Source organism: Natrix helvetica, assembly GCF_964273705.1.
Source record: "Natrix helvetica genome assembly, chromosome: 5".
NCBI lineage: Eukaryota > Metazoa > Chordata > Lepidosauria > Squamata > Natricidae > Natrix > Natrix helvetica.
The window spans coordinates 63,391,122-63,404,685 of record NC_138551.1 but is presented as its reverse complement, the minus strand read 5'-3'; the positions used below and the strand labels follow the sequence as shown (position 1 = coordinate 63,404,685).

Genomic DNA, 13,564 nt, shown 5'->3' with positions numbered 1-13,564 from the left:
CCAGCGAAGGCTTCTTGAGTAAGGGCCTCACAACTGCCTCTTTCAAGGTGGCTGGTAGGAACCCCTCACTAAATTAAATGTGGTCTTTTTCCTGGAAGGAAATCACATAGCATTGTCCTACATAATATATAATATTTGTTCTGTTACGTTAACCTGGGACAGTTCAGAGGGTATGTTTGAGTGCAAATATGGATAAAGTATATTTAAAACATGGTGGCACGATGGTTAGAATGTGGTATTGCAGGCTAACTCTGCCTACACACCAGGAGTTTGATTCGAACTGACTGAAGGTTGACTCAATCTTCCATCCTTCTGAGATTAGTAAAATGAGGACCAGATTGTTGGAGGCAATATGCTGACATTTGTAAACCAATCAAGAGAGAGCTGTGAAACTAAGGAGCGGTATATAAGTCTAAGTGCTATTGCTATTTGAGTATACATTTACATATGTGCATTTGTGTGTGTGTGGATAGATAGCTGGATAGATAACTATAATATTATATATGAATAATTTCAAAATATCAGTTTTGAAAATATTTGTTACAGGGAATATCAATGTGATAGATAGCCATGTGTACACACCAGTTTCTCTGTGGATTTGCATATATGAGCTGCTTCTTACCTATGAGAGAAAAATAGAATAGATGGGTTGATGTCAACCTGCATATAACATTCATATTTTGGTAAAATGCTTTTTACTAAGAAATATAAAGGCAAGAGCACGTCTTGGCCATTCAGTGCAGTTGCTAATCTGCTGTTCCTTCAAATCCATCTCAAATTTGAATTTGAATGTCAGCATAGATACTGGATTTTATGGTGTATGTTAGATTGGGTAATGGATAGGCACACACAGGCTTAATGGTAACAACAGCTCTTTATTAAGTACAACAAGTGAGAACAATCCAGCGAAGGTTGAGTCTTAGAGCAGCCCTTTTATAGGGAGCTGTCAGACCCTTCGACCAATAGGATTAAACCTGTGTTCCCGCCGGAACAGAGGAGCTGGGTGGAAACCACTGTAGTTATAACAAGTATCTAACAGTGCATATGCTTTGACCAGCATTTTATGTTAAGATGCACTAAGTCTCACCAGTATTGTTAGTAATTTGATCACAGCTAGTAGGGATTAGGTTGAGGGTAATTGTGATAGATGATGGTATTATAATGCAATGGTACTAATTATTGTAATAGTGAAAATTTACAATGCATACCAAACACTTCATGATTTGCATTGAAAATTCATGATCTCCTTGTGTGGCTAGAAGAAATCAGTTTTAGTGATGGTCATTTTTCCAAAGGTTATCTAATGCGACACAAATTACCTAGCTACCTACGCTAGACAAATACATTTATTACGGGTTTGAAAGAAATCCAGAAACCAGGATGCCAAAATGTTTGAAGGCTAACTAGAACTTGGGAGACAAGATACACCCCACTTGTTGTTGATAAAATATAGATTGCTAATATTGTACAGTATCTCATAGCAAATAATAAATCACAACCATTTCAAGGCCAATGTGAACCTAGTAGCCATGTGAATTCCTGTACTTAATGCTGATTCTCTTTATCCAGATTTTGGACTTTCCCCCAACAATGTTATTTGTTTAAACTGCTTTGTGGAGCATGCTGGTTTGAGGGCCAAAATACGTATTCATTATGGATAGGTATTTAGTAAGATTGTTGCTGAATGAGTGAGGTTGTTTGTTTTTGTATGTGTGTTACAGACTTAACTGATTTATTTTGGTTGCCTAAATTCCTTTGCAGCAATATTGCAACTTAGTTTGTAGGATCTATTTTAAGGTTTCCTCCTTTTATACGCCTTTTAAAATACTGAAATATTTTCTTAAGGTTGTGGTTTCTTTACTTTTAAGAATGGAACAACACATGATCAAATGCTGGCTGATTTTTGTAACTAATTAGTTCTAAAGTCTCCGCCCTGAAACAAAAGCAATCACACACAATGTTTAGAGTGCTTAATTTCTTTTAGATGTTTTCTTTGATTGGTCAGCTTCTTAAAGAGTTTGTAGCTGAACGCTTCCCCAGATGTGTTTTTATTTTGCTTTGTGACTGAAAGTAGAACGGAAGATTTCTGAATGTGTGTTAGTGGATTCAAAAACAGCTATAACTAAGGGGTGGAAAGGTGTAGTTGTTATGTTCTTCTATGCTAATAAAGAAAATGCAGGGGGGGGGGGTTGAAAGAAGAATGGTTATGTGTCTGAGCCTCTCTCCTCTTAAGAAATTCCATGTCAACTGATTTATTTCAGGAAGTATCTATTGTAAAATAATTAAATGGCCCTGCTGTTAAACAATTCTACTTTTAATTTTTCGGTTGCCAAATGAATTAATAGAACTAACTATAGTCATGACATTAATACATAGCTAATCAGATTTCCCTTATCTGGAGGAAAAGACTAAGGATATAATAATTACAGCCCAGGAAATATAATGAAAATTAGAAGTAATTATGATTGAGCTAAACTACTATTTGCACAACAATGTGAAATCACAGTTGCCAGTTTAGCTTTAGCTGGTGCTGGCTGCCATTCATATTGAGTTCTTCTCAAGAACCTAAGATGTTGTAATGTATTGGCTTAGTATACGGGTAGATCTAAGCAGTATGGTGTTTTATAACTGGCAAATGGAAATTTTGTCAATGCACAGATTCTTTGCACCTACCTTCCACATATATTTAAGAGATTCCCTTCAAAACACTAATTCTGAGGCTGTATGCCTTGGCAGGCCACCATCGATAGCTTGACATTTGATAATATAACTTTGTCAAAAGTTATACTACTACTTTAGGTTTTTCTGGTTAGATAGGTTTGTTATTAATAATAAATGCTAGTGCATATTACGTAAAAGTAAAAAAAAATTGAGATTGTAATGTTGTTATTTTATTTTACTACCCCATGGCAGTGTCATGTTGCCGTCTTGTGGCGTATCATGACATTTTCCCCCTACACAGAGCTGGGATGTGTGTGGCCTGCACATGACACATCCAACCTGTGGGTTGCCAGTTTGACACCCCTGTACTACACAGAAAGAATTGAAAAGTCAATGCTTTTCTCTCTTTTTAATAATAATAATAATAATTTATTAAATTTATAGACCGCCCCCTCTCCCCAAAGGGACTCGGGGCGGTGTACAGACCACAATAAAACAATATACAAACTTAGATAATTATAAATACCCATTAAAACAAACTATATGATAGGCTGTACAGTTATAGTTAAAAATTAAAACAACCTAAAAAATCTATCCCTAAACATTTAAAATTTAAAATATAGGCTAGAGGGACACAAAAGCTACAGTTAGGCCAGGCTAGCTAAGTTAAACAGGTGGGTCTTAAGTTTTTTACGGAAGGAGCGGAGATCGGTCGTTATTCTAATGTCGGGGGGGAACTCATTCCAGAGGGTCGGGCCCATCACAGAGAAGGCCCTACTCCTGGGCGTCGCCCGCTGGCACTGCCTAGTGGACGGCACCCGGAGGAGTCCCTCCCTGTGAGAGCGAATCGGCCGCAGGGATGTATGGGGCAGGATGCGATCCCGCAGGTAGCTAGGTCCTGTGCCATGGAGCGCTTTAAAGATGATAGTCAACACCTTGAAACGCACCTGAAAAGCCACAGGTAGCCAGTGCAGCCCCGCGCAGGAGAGGTGTTACATGGGAGTATCTGGTACCTCCCATAATTGCCCGCGCGGCCGCGTTCTGGACCAACTGCAGCCTTCGGGTGCATCTCAAGGGAAGCCCCATGTAGAGAGCATTGCAATAGTCCAGTCGGGACATCACCAGTGCATGGGTGACTGTGCGCAGGGCGCCCCGGTCCAATAGGGGGCGCAATTGGCGCACCAAGCGAACCTGGTGGAACGCCCCCCTTGCCACGGCCGTCACATGGTCATCCATTGACAGCCGGGCATCCAGGAGGATGCCCAAATTGCACGCCCACTCCACGGGGGCCAGCTGTTCGCCCCCGATGGCCAGTGATGGAACCCACTGGTTGAACTGGGGCGCCGGTAACCACAGCCCCTCCGTCTTGGAGGGGTTGAGTTTGAGTCTGTTACTGCCCATCCAGACCCGTACGGCCTCCAGGCACCAGGACATCATTTCGACGGCCTCGTTGGGGTGGTTCGGGGTAGATATGTACAGCTGAGTATCGTCAGCGTACAGATGGTACTCAACCCCAAACTGCAGATGATCTCACCCAGCGGCTTCATATATGTGTTGAACAGGAGAGGCGAGAGGACCGACCCCTGCGGCACCCCACAAGTGAGCAGCCTCAGGGTCGACCTCTGCCCTCCCGTCAGCCTTTCCCCCCTACACTTTCTCTTTTTCTTCCCCTGTACGCTAATTTATTTTAATTTTTCATTGAATTTTATATTCTCATAAAGTAATGAAAAATTGATGAATGGAAAAGGTACAATAGTGAAGGGATGTTGAGAGGCTTTGGCATCCGCTAACGTATTTTCACCATAAGATACAGACAAATGCTTCTGTTTCTATTTTGAAAAATAAGTGGTAAGGTAAGGCAAGATGTGATTCACTAGGTATCCTAGGCCCTTATTACTTGAAATAATTATAAGCGAGAGAGAGAGAGAGAGAGAGAGAGAGAGAGAGAGAGAGAGAGAGAGAGAGAGAGAGAGAGAGATCTTCACTCTTTCAAATAATGTTTCTAGTTTCTCCTAGCGATATTGTCATGACACTGAAAATAAGTAAGCACAAGGAAAAATTGCTAGGTGGGTGGATAAATACTCTGGACTAACACCTTCCAATTCCATGGCATGTTAACTTTCCCTGTATTAATTAAACTTGTATATACAACCCCCGCCCCTGGTTCCAAATGTAATAAAGGGAAATATAGTACAAAAGTCATTTTTATCAGGCATGAATGTAGCCTTTGGGTACATCCTAGTATTTATCTGAGTTAATTGAATGTATTTTCTAAAAACAGAAATGAAGCTCATTAAGGTTCATTCCTGAAATTATGTTGACAGAAATCCTATATAAAATAGAAAACAAATTCTTTCCTTCCTCTCCCTTTCTTTCATCCTACCTAGATTGCTCCAACTCTTAGTGATGTTCTCAGAATGGTTTTTGAAGTATCCAATAACATTCCACTTTTAGTTACTTAGAAAGGTGGGATAAAACTAAAAAAAAACCTAACACATTGCAATTTAGAGCTACATATAAAGATTCAGAATCAAAAATAGCAATATAAATATACAAAGATCAAAACAAGATATTGAAAATGGGGGATTTTAAAGAAGCTTTAACCAGGAAGCAAACTAACATGAAAGAAGCTGCTAAGAGAGCATACTTTAATTTGGGACTACCATGGAGTAAACATTACTTAGTAATTAATTACTACAGTAATTATTTTTTCTAGAATTAAGTTGTGGTGTTTTAAGAAGCATTATAATAGGATATGTTTGTTTCTTCTCTCCAACCCACAAATTGGCCCAGAATTAGTTCTGACCAGATTGTGTAGGAAGTGGAAAGACTATCACTGCAAATTGGATGTTACACCTAACCAGGAGGGCATTGGGTTGGGTTGCCTTGAGTTGGGCTGAAAAAAAGGCTCAAATTATTTAAAAAAATTGAAGGACTTTATCCGCACAGCCCTTTTTACTATGGCACTTTTAAAAATACATTATCTGAAGAAACATATTGTGTGCATGTGTAGTATTTATATAATTCTGTACCATCATGCTTCATTGTGACGTACAATTAAATAATAATGAATAATAGATGTAAAACTATTGTAATGTAAAATTATTACAATTATATAAGTCCTATATCAAACCATAGAATTGAATAATCCCATGACTAATATACATATGCATTCTAATGTAATTAAATATAAGTAAATCCAATTAATATTCCTGAATACCTTCCTAAATGTCTTTGTTTTCAAGGTCTTCCTACAATTTAGGAATAATAGTGCCTACTAGATTCCCAGTAGAAAGGTATTCCAAAGGATAAGTGTAGTAATAGAAAAACGCTTCTCTGTTGCCCTCTCCTGATTCTCTTAGAAATAAGAAAGAAGATACACTATGCTCATTCAGGATGAGTCCACTATATGAATAGGATTGGTTTAAAATCAACAGACCCATAGGCACCTAGGCATCAAGACTTATAGAACTTTGGAGAGCAAAACTAGTTGATTAAATAATAGTTTTGTGGAAAAATCTGCAATGTGGTTATCCAGAAGATGATGGATTCAATAAAATTAAGGCCAACGTTTCAAAAGAAATGTTGTAAACTCTGTTTAATGTAATATCCCGGTTTTAAAGGAATTTTTGTTTATTTTAAGCTTAAAGATGATGGATTTTTAAAAAGTTTCATTCTTAAACTGTGTTTCAAGTGCCTTTAGGTATGAATCGTAAGTAATAATTTACATGACATTGACTAGACTTTTGTCTAGGTACACACAGAAATTTCTGAAATATTCAATATCTTATGTGACTTGTCAGAGATAACATAAATCAACAATGTAAAACATCAGTGTGTCTCATGTTGTGTCTCATTGGAATGTCACCCATTTGGGAAGATTCTGGCCTTGAATTTACATTTGTATAGAAATTGAGTATTTTTTTTCTCCTTTCTCCTTTCACTTCATTTTTTTTAAAAAAACAGAAGGACCTATATGGACAAACACTGAAAAAATGGAGAAGCGCTTACATGCTGTTCCAGCAGCTAACACAGTCAAATTCCGTTGTCCAGCTCTAGGAAATCCCCAACCAACCATGAGATGGTTAAAAAATGGGAGAGAATTTAAGCAAGAGCACCGGATTGGTGGATTTAAGGTAAGTTTTTTTACGAAAAGTTTTTTTATTAGATAAACATTAAAAACATTGGACATATAGAAGAGAACTGTGAGAATACGATGGTCAGGAAATTGTGTGATTTGCATAATTCACAATTGAAGTGGCTGATCATATGTACATAAATCCTGACTGATCATGTTCCAAAATTTGTAGTATGATTTTAAGTTTGTCTGATGAAGCCCTGGCAACTTTGGATGTTCTCAAAGAGGATTGTCAGCTTTTTATGTCTCATGAAAATTTTGCCATATATGAGGTGAAATATTCATGCATAAAACATTGCAGTTTGATGGAAACTCAGATCCCATACCGTTTAACTTGATCAAATGTAATTATTTTATGTTCTGCACACCTATTGATAGGGTACCTCTATGTGTCCCAACAGAAATAATTTATGGTACATTCATTGGTATTTAGCTATCCTTGAAAGAAGGGCAATGTGCAGTGATCACATACATATTTTGTATGTAGAGAGGCTCTGTATTGTCCTAGTAGATGTCATCTCCACTCCTTTGGGGCATGTTGGAATATTGACAGCCTATAATGAGTATTTACAAAATGATTACTATAGTACTTTTGCCCAATCATCGAAACACATATAAGAAGCCAAATAATGCACTGGTTGCAACCATCAATCATTTTACTTTTAATGACTGTTTCTGGGATCTCTGTGAGGCTCAGATAAATTTGTTGGAAATTCATGTTGTCCTTGGAATAGCTAATTTGCTTTGCAGATGGTTATCTGCAAGCAGGGCAGAGTGCCTGGTAGAAGCCAAGGAATATGTTGGCTGGTATATTGTCTCCCCTATGTTATTCACAGGGGATCTGTTATGTCTTGTGCCTGTTTCTGTGGGCATGTGTATTGATTTCTGATTTGACCCTAGAATCTCTGGAAAATGGGCAGATTATAAATTTAACAAATACTAATGTTCCTGCTAATACTAATCCTGGTAGCAGGAATAGGAATGACCAATTTTAAAATATAAAAGAGTAATTGCCAGTCAATGCAAACAATTAGATGGGCCATAATTTCGATTCAGTATATGGGTGAAACTGTACTTCTTTTCGTTGTGCTTGCAACTGAACTCAGATCTCACATTTCATTGTTGATGAGTCTTCTTGGCTGGTAGTATAGTTACATTTGTAGTTACATTTTGGGAGTTGTAATTTATGTAGTAGATCAGGGGTGTCAGACTAATGTTGTCATTGTGGCATCATGTGACGGATCGGGACTTCCCCCCCCCCTTCGCTAAACCCAGTGTGGTCAGTATGTGATGCATCCAGCCCATGGGCTGGGAGTTTGACAGCCCTGTAGTAGATGTTGTGTGCCTTCACCTGGATCATTCTTTCTGTTTACAGATTTTGTAAAGCCAAATTATCAAAAATCCAAATCGATTGTAACTAGTGACTTTCTGCTTTTAAGAGTTTAGTGATAAAGGAAAAAGGAAATAAAATAGAACTTGGCAGTAGCATTCAATTAGGTGTTCTTAACAGTTTGTACTTTTGAACTACTGCAACCAGGAATATTTCAATTTGGAGAGATAGAGTGAAGCAAAAACATAGAGCTTGGCGATTATAGCACACAATAAAAGAGCAGGAAAACTATTTTAATGAATTTTATGGTCTGTGAAATAGAAGTGGGGAACTAGGTTTTTAAGGGAAAGTAATCACAATTACTTAAGATACTTGCTTGAAATTTTCATAGCATCAGATTAGTCGTCTCTTTAATTTCTGAGTTACTGATTAGAAAAATTAGCTAGACTGTCAAGAAATGCAGGGTTAAACTGAGGTCAGGATTTTTAAAAAGTATTTAGTGAAATTGCTTTTCTTCCACTACTTTCATGTTGCCTGCATAAAGGGGGGGACAGCTCCAAATAATGTGCCCTAAAAATCCTTTTTAGTTGCACAGGCAGTGCACGGGGTCAAGAAGAAGGCAAAGGATGAAAACAGCTTTGTATTTCAATGGAAGCCCAAACCTCTTGTATGTACATTGGGATACTACACATACATATGAAATGGTTGGAACGTGCACTGGGATAGCACAATACTCAAATTATGAAAACGATATCACAAACCCCAATACAACTGTTGTTATTCTTATAAAGACAATAGTTGTCTCTGTGACCTGCTCTCCTTGGTAACTAATCAATGCTCAGGAGAACTGACTACCAAATTGACTCAATACTATGCAGCTTGGATGGCTGATGTTGGTTCACAAAGAAAAGAGGACTCTCCCAGGGGCTCCCATCAGCTTTTCCGAGATCGGTTGTGTTACCACACTAGATGCCTCGTGGCGCCCATCTCCGCCACTCCAGATTTGGGGATCTGAACCCAACTCCCTTTCAATCTGCTGAGGGTGAAGGAGGCCATCGCCTGTCCCTTCGGAATGGCGTTCGCCTATCTCTCAGGACAGACTGACCCTTGTTCAACTGCTGTACACATGAAACCCTTCTCCACTTCGGTCTTCAAAGTTCTCATTTGAAGTCACAAAGCATCCCTGACCTGCTCTTGAGTTGCCATAGGCAAGGGGGATGGGAAAGCGAACTTAGCAGCTGAATCAAGGAGCTGGTATCTCAGTCAAAACAAGGCACATTCCAACTGATATGCTGGGGTTATCTCCACGGGAACCCACAGTGGTAGGAGGAGAATGATTTTTACAACCTGTGAAATTGCTTTATTGGGGAATGTGACTGATGACACATATTGGGGGAGGGAGAAACAAGGTTACAAGCAAAGCCTGAATTAACTAAGGTCAGAGTTGGATCCACCTGGTCTGTGCCGGCATAAAGCTCCTAGTAAATAACTGGATTTCTTTTGAACCTTGGCTTGAGGCTCATGATTTAATTAGGGCATATGTCAGAACCCTGACAGGTCGTATGCATTCAGGACATTTTCATGTGGTACCTGCTGAAATTAGTTTGTTGGCTGCTTCTGTTGAAGAATGGGAGTTGGAATTGTGAACGGAGCCTGGAACTGATTTGGAGTCATCTGGAAGCTCTTTAGTTCTTCTGATATTAGAAGAAATGTCTGGTTGCTGTAAGAGCCTTGATGGAGTTTTGTGCAATGAACTGTTATGGGAAATGGTGGGGATGAGGCAAGCTATATCTTGGAAGGAGCCTAATTTAGGGTGATACGTGGATCTGGGCTGAAATTGGGGTTGGAGTTGAGGAATTAGTTGAACCTGTTGTGTGGAAGAGTTGCTAACTTAGTTTACCTCTCTGCCTGGATCTGTGCTGCTTAGAACAATATAGACTTATATAGTTGGAAAGGACCTTTCAGGTCTTCTAGCTCAATACTTTATATTGCTATTATGTCTTCCTCATGTTTCTCTTTGCTAAAAAAAACTTACCTAAATCTGAAGAATCTTCTTGGTTGAGAAGCAAAATGTCTTTAATGAAAAACAAGGAAGTCCAGCTGCCTCTTGAAAAAGCTCCTTTGGGATAACAATGACCTGGATGACTGAGAATTTCCATAAACATACCTAGTTCCTTTAGTTATTTATCATAAGATTTAGACTCCATACCTCCTATTATCTTTGCTGCTCTTTTCTGTCCTCTTTTTAGGACCTCACCACCTTTTTTCTATTGTGGTGACCAGAACTGGATCCAGTGTTCCATATGTGGTTTCACCAGTATGATATAGAGTGGTAATATCACTTCCCTTGATCTTGATACTATCCCTGTGATGATGCAACCCAGGACTGTGTTGGCTTTTTTGACAGTTGCACCACACTGCTGACTTACACTTATGTGGTGCTTTATCAGGACACCCAGATATCTGGAGACTGTAAGGATGTGTTTATCATAGGAGATGTGGTTTGTGACAGTGAACAGAGCAAGTCAGCTGATTCTGGACCGCATAGAAGTTCTTCATCTATGCTGGGGATAGGGCAACTATGTCAGAAGTTTGAAAGAGGATTGGACAAAGTCCACTCTTTGGTCTGTGGCCAAAACAAAAAAGCAAATAAATAAATGTCATTAATGACATATGTTCTCTAAGGCAGCTTTTTAACTGACGTATACCAAGACAAATAATCTAATTTCAGTTTAGCTTGCTTCCTAAGATATACAGTGGATATATAACGAAGTATTGAGATGAACTTTTGATACGACCAAATACTTATTTTCCACCATAATTTGCAAATAAATTCTTTCCAAATCAGCCAATGTGATTGGATTTGTTTTCTCATTTTGAGGTCTACCTATGATGCCAATTACAGGCCTCTCTCATCTTTTGAAGTGGGAGAACTTGCACAATTGGTGGCTGACTAAATACTTTTTTGCCCCACTGTACATACCAGCTTTTTGTTCGATTCTGTTGCTCAACTAAAACAAAGCATAGGCTCCTACCACAATATATGAAGAAATTCAAATTTGCCAGTTGCAAATGTAAAGGAGATAGGTGTTGCCATCTCCCCCACCCGTGGCCAGATTTTCTACAGCTTTCCCAAGGTGTGCAAATGTTCCACATTAATGAAATAGATATTTTTCTATTTACATTTGCTTACATCATAAAGTGTGAGAGGCCACCTGACAACAGCTTCTGTATTTCCAAAGCATAAATGAATTGTTTACCATTCAATGTTAGCCACTTGTCTTGGAGATAACAGGGTAAATACAAACCAGTTAAGGGAGTCAGGCGTATTGGTTTTTACTTCTAATGAACGTATTTCATTTTTAAGAAAGAAAATTGAACAGATGTTTCTCTTCAAGAAGAGGGATGCAATTATATACAATATATACTGAATGTGCCCCTTGATTGACACCCGCACAAATACACATAAAATTCATATGGTTAAAACATAGTATGATGTGTCCATATTGTTCAGAAGAATATTATCTTCTAAAGTTTAAGAATATTCATATTCTTATTTGAAAGCAACATGTATGTATATGTATACACACACATATGTATACATACACTGTGTGTGTGTGTACACATATACATCAGTGGTAGGATTAAAAAAAATTATTATCGGTTCTGTGGGTGTGGCTTGGTGGGTGTGGCAGGGGAAGGATATTATAAAATCTCCATTCCCTCCCTGCTCCTGGGGAAGGGTACTACAAAATCCCGATTTCCTCCTGATCAGCTGGGACTCAGGAAGCAGGGAATAGATGAGGGAGGGGCCAGTCAGAGGTAGTATTTACCATTTCTCTGAACTACTCAAAATTTCCGTTACTGGTTCTCCAGAACTGGTCAGAACCTGTTGAATACCACCTCTGATATACATACACAAACATACATACCAGAGGTGGGTTGCTGCCAGTTCGTCTTGGATTGGCCAAACCAGTAGTAGCAGCAGCAGGCGGCTCAACTCACCCATCCGGATGCTTCTGCGCATGCGCAGAAGCGCCATGCGGGAGCATGCCCGAACCCGTAGTGAAAAAAATTAGCAACCCACCTCTGATACACGCATATTGTGTGTGTGTGTTTGTGTGTGTATATATGTTGTATTTATACTGATAAATAAATAAAGGGAGATATATGTATTTGTGTTACAACCCCTGGTATGCCTAAATATGGGAGGAAGGTCACTACTCCCTCTTTCTGTCCTTCGGCTCATCACAGAAGACCATGCAGGCAGAAAACCATATTTTTATTTTTAATGTTGCCTTTTTATACATACATACATACATACATACATACATACATACATACATACATACGTATACGTTTATGTTTATGTGTGTATGTATGCATATGTATGTATGTGTACATCATACTATATTTTGATGATATCCATTTTATTTTATCATAAAGTACCCCAAGTCTTAGGAGCTGCATGTTATACAAAACGTAGACATACATGCCTGTATACATTTCCATATGTACAAGCGTGTAAAGAATGAACAAATATTTTTCTGGGGCATAGTCAACAAAACAAGGAATTACAATTCAAGGGAAAGAAAAAAGTAATGACTACTCCATGTTTTTATAGGTGCGTGACTTTTCTAGGAAATCTATTTATAAATCATATAAACCATGTATTTATAATGCCTATTAAAAAATACAGTGCACGTGGAGTTACAATGACATATTGATATTGCAATCCTACTTACTCTTGTGTTTGCTGCTTTATTTCTCCCACTCCACCTATTCTTCTCTTGCATATCCAGATTTTTTGTCAAAAACAAAATTATAAGAAAACTTATAATTCCCTTTTTAAGTTTGGTTGTGCCTGTCCCTCTAAAAGGCAGCATCCTTTAAAACAGGGGTCTCTAACCTTAGCAACTTTAAGCCTGGCGGACTTCAACTCCTAGAATTCCCCAGCCAGCAAAGAATTCTGGGAGTTGAAGTTCACCAAGCTTAAAGTTGCCAAGGTTGGAGACCTCTGATTTAAAACATAGCGGCCTCATGATAGATTTTTTTACTTGTTTGTTTGTTTGTTTGTTTGTTTGATTACTCTGCCATTACAGGATGAAAAGTACAAATGACTGCTACGGGGAATAATTAATTTTTCTGCAGAGAATGACTCTGTTCTTTAAACATTTGGAAACTCTTAGGTTTTCCAAGAATACATGCCGAGGTCGTATTTCAAAGGACTGTTCCTTTCTTTTCTTTTTTCCCCAAGTTGAAGTGTGCAGTTCTGCCGACACCATCGCCTCACACACCAGACTGCATGTCTGTTGGATAATTTTTATGCTCCTTCCTCTCCCTGCCTCTCCCCCCACCCCATCTACTTAGCAAGATAATGTACAGGACTAAAAGTTTATTCTTTCTACTTACCTCCCAGAAAGTAAATTTGGTCT

At 38.6% G+C, this 13,564-nt stretch overlaps 1 protein-coding gene across 3 annotated transcripts in view; it reads left to right on the top strand.

Moving 5' to 3' along the window:
* Positions 1–13,564, top strand: part of FGFR2 (fibroblast growth factor receptor 2) — a 126,089-nt gene that overhangs the window by 36,944 nt on the left and 75,581 nt on the right. For all 3 annotated transcript variants that reach the window (XM_081955667.1, XM_081955666.1, XM_081955665.1), the window contains one exon: positions 6,628–6,797. In XM_081955667.1, the coding sequence (XP_081811793.1) occupies positions 6,628–6,797 (170 nt within the window). The remainder of the gene's footprint in view (positions 1–6,627; positions 6,798–13,564) is intronic.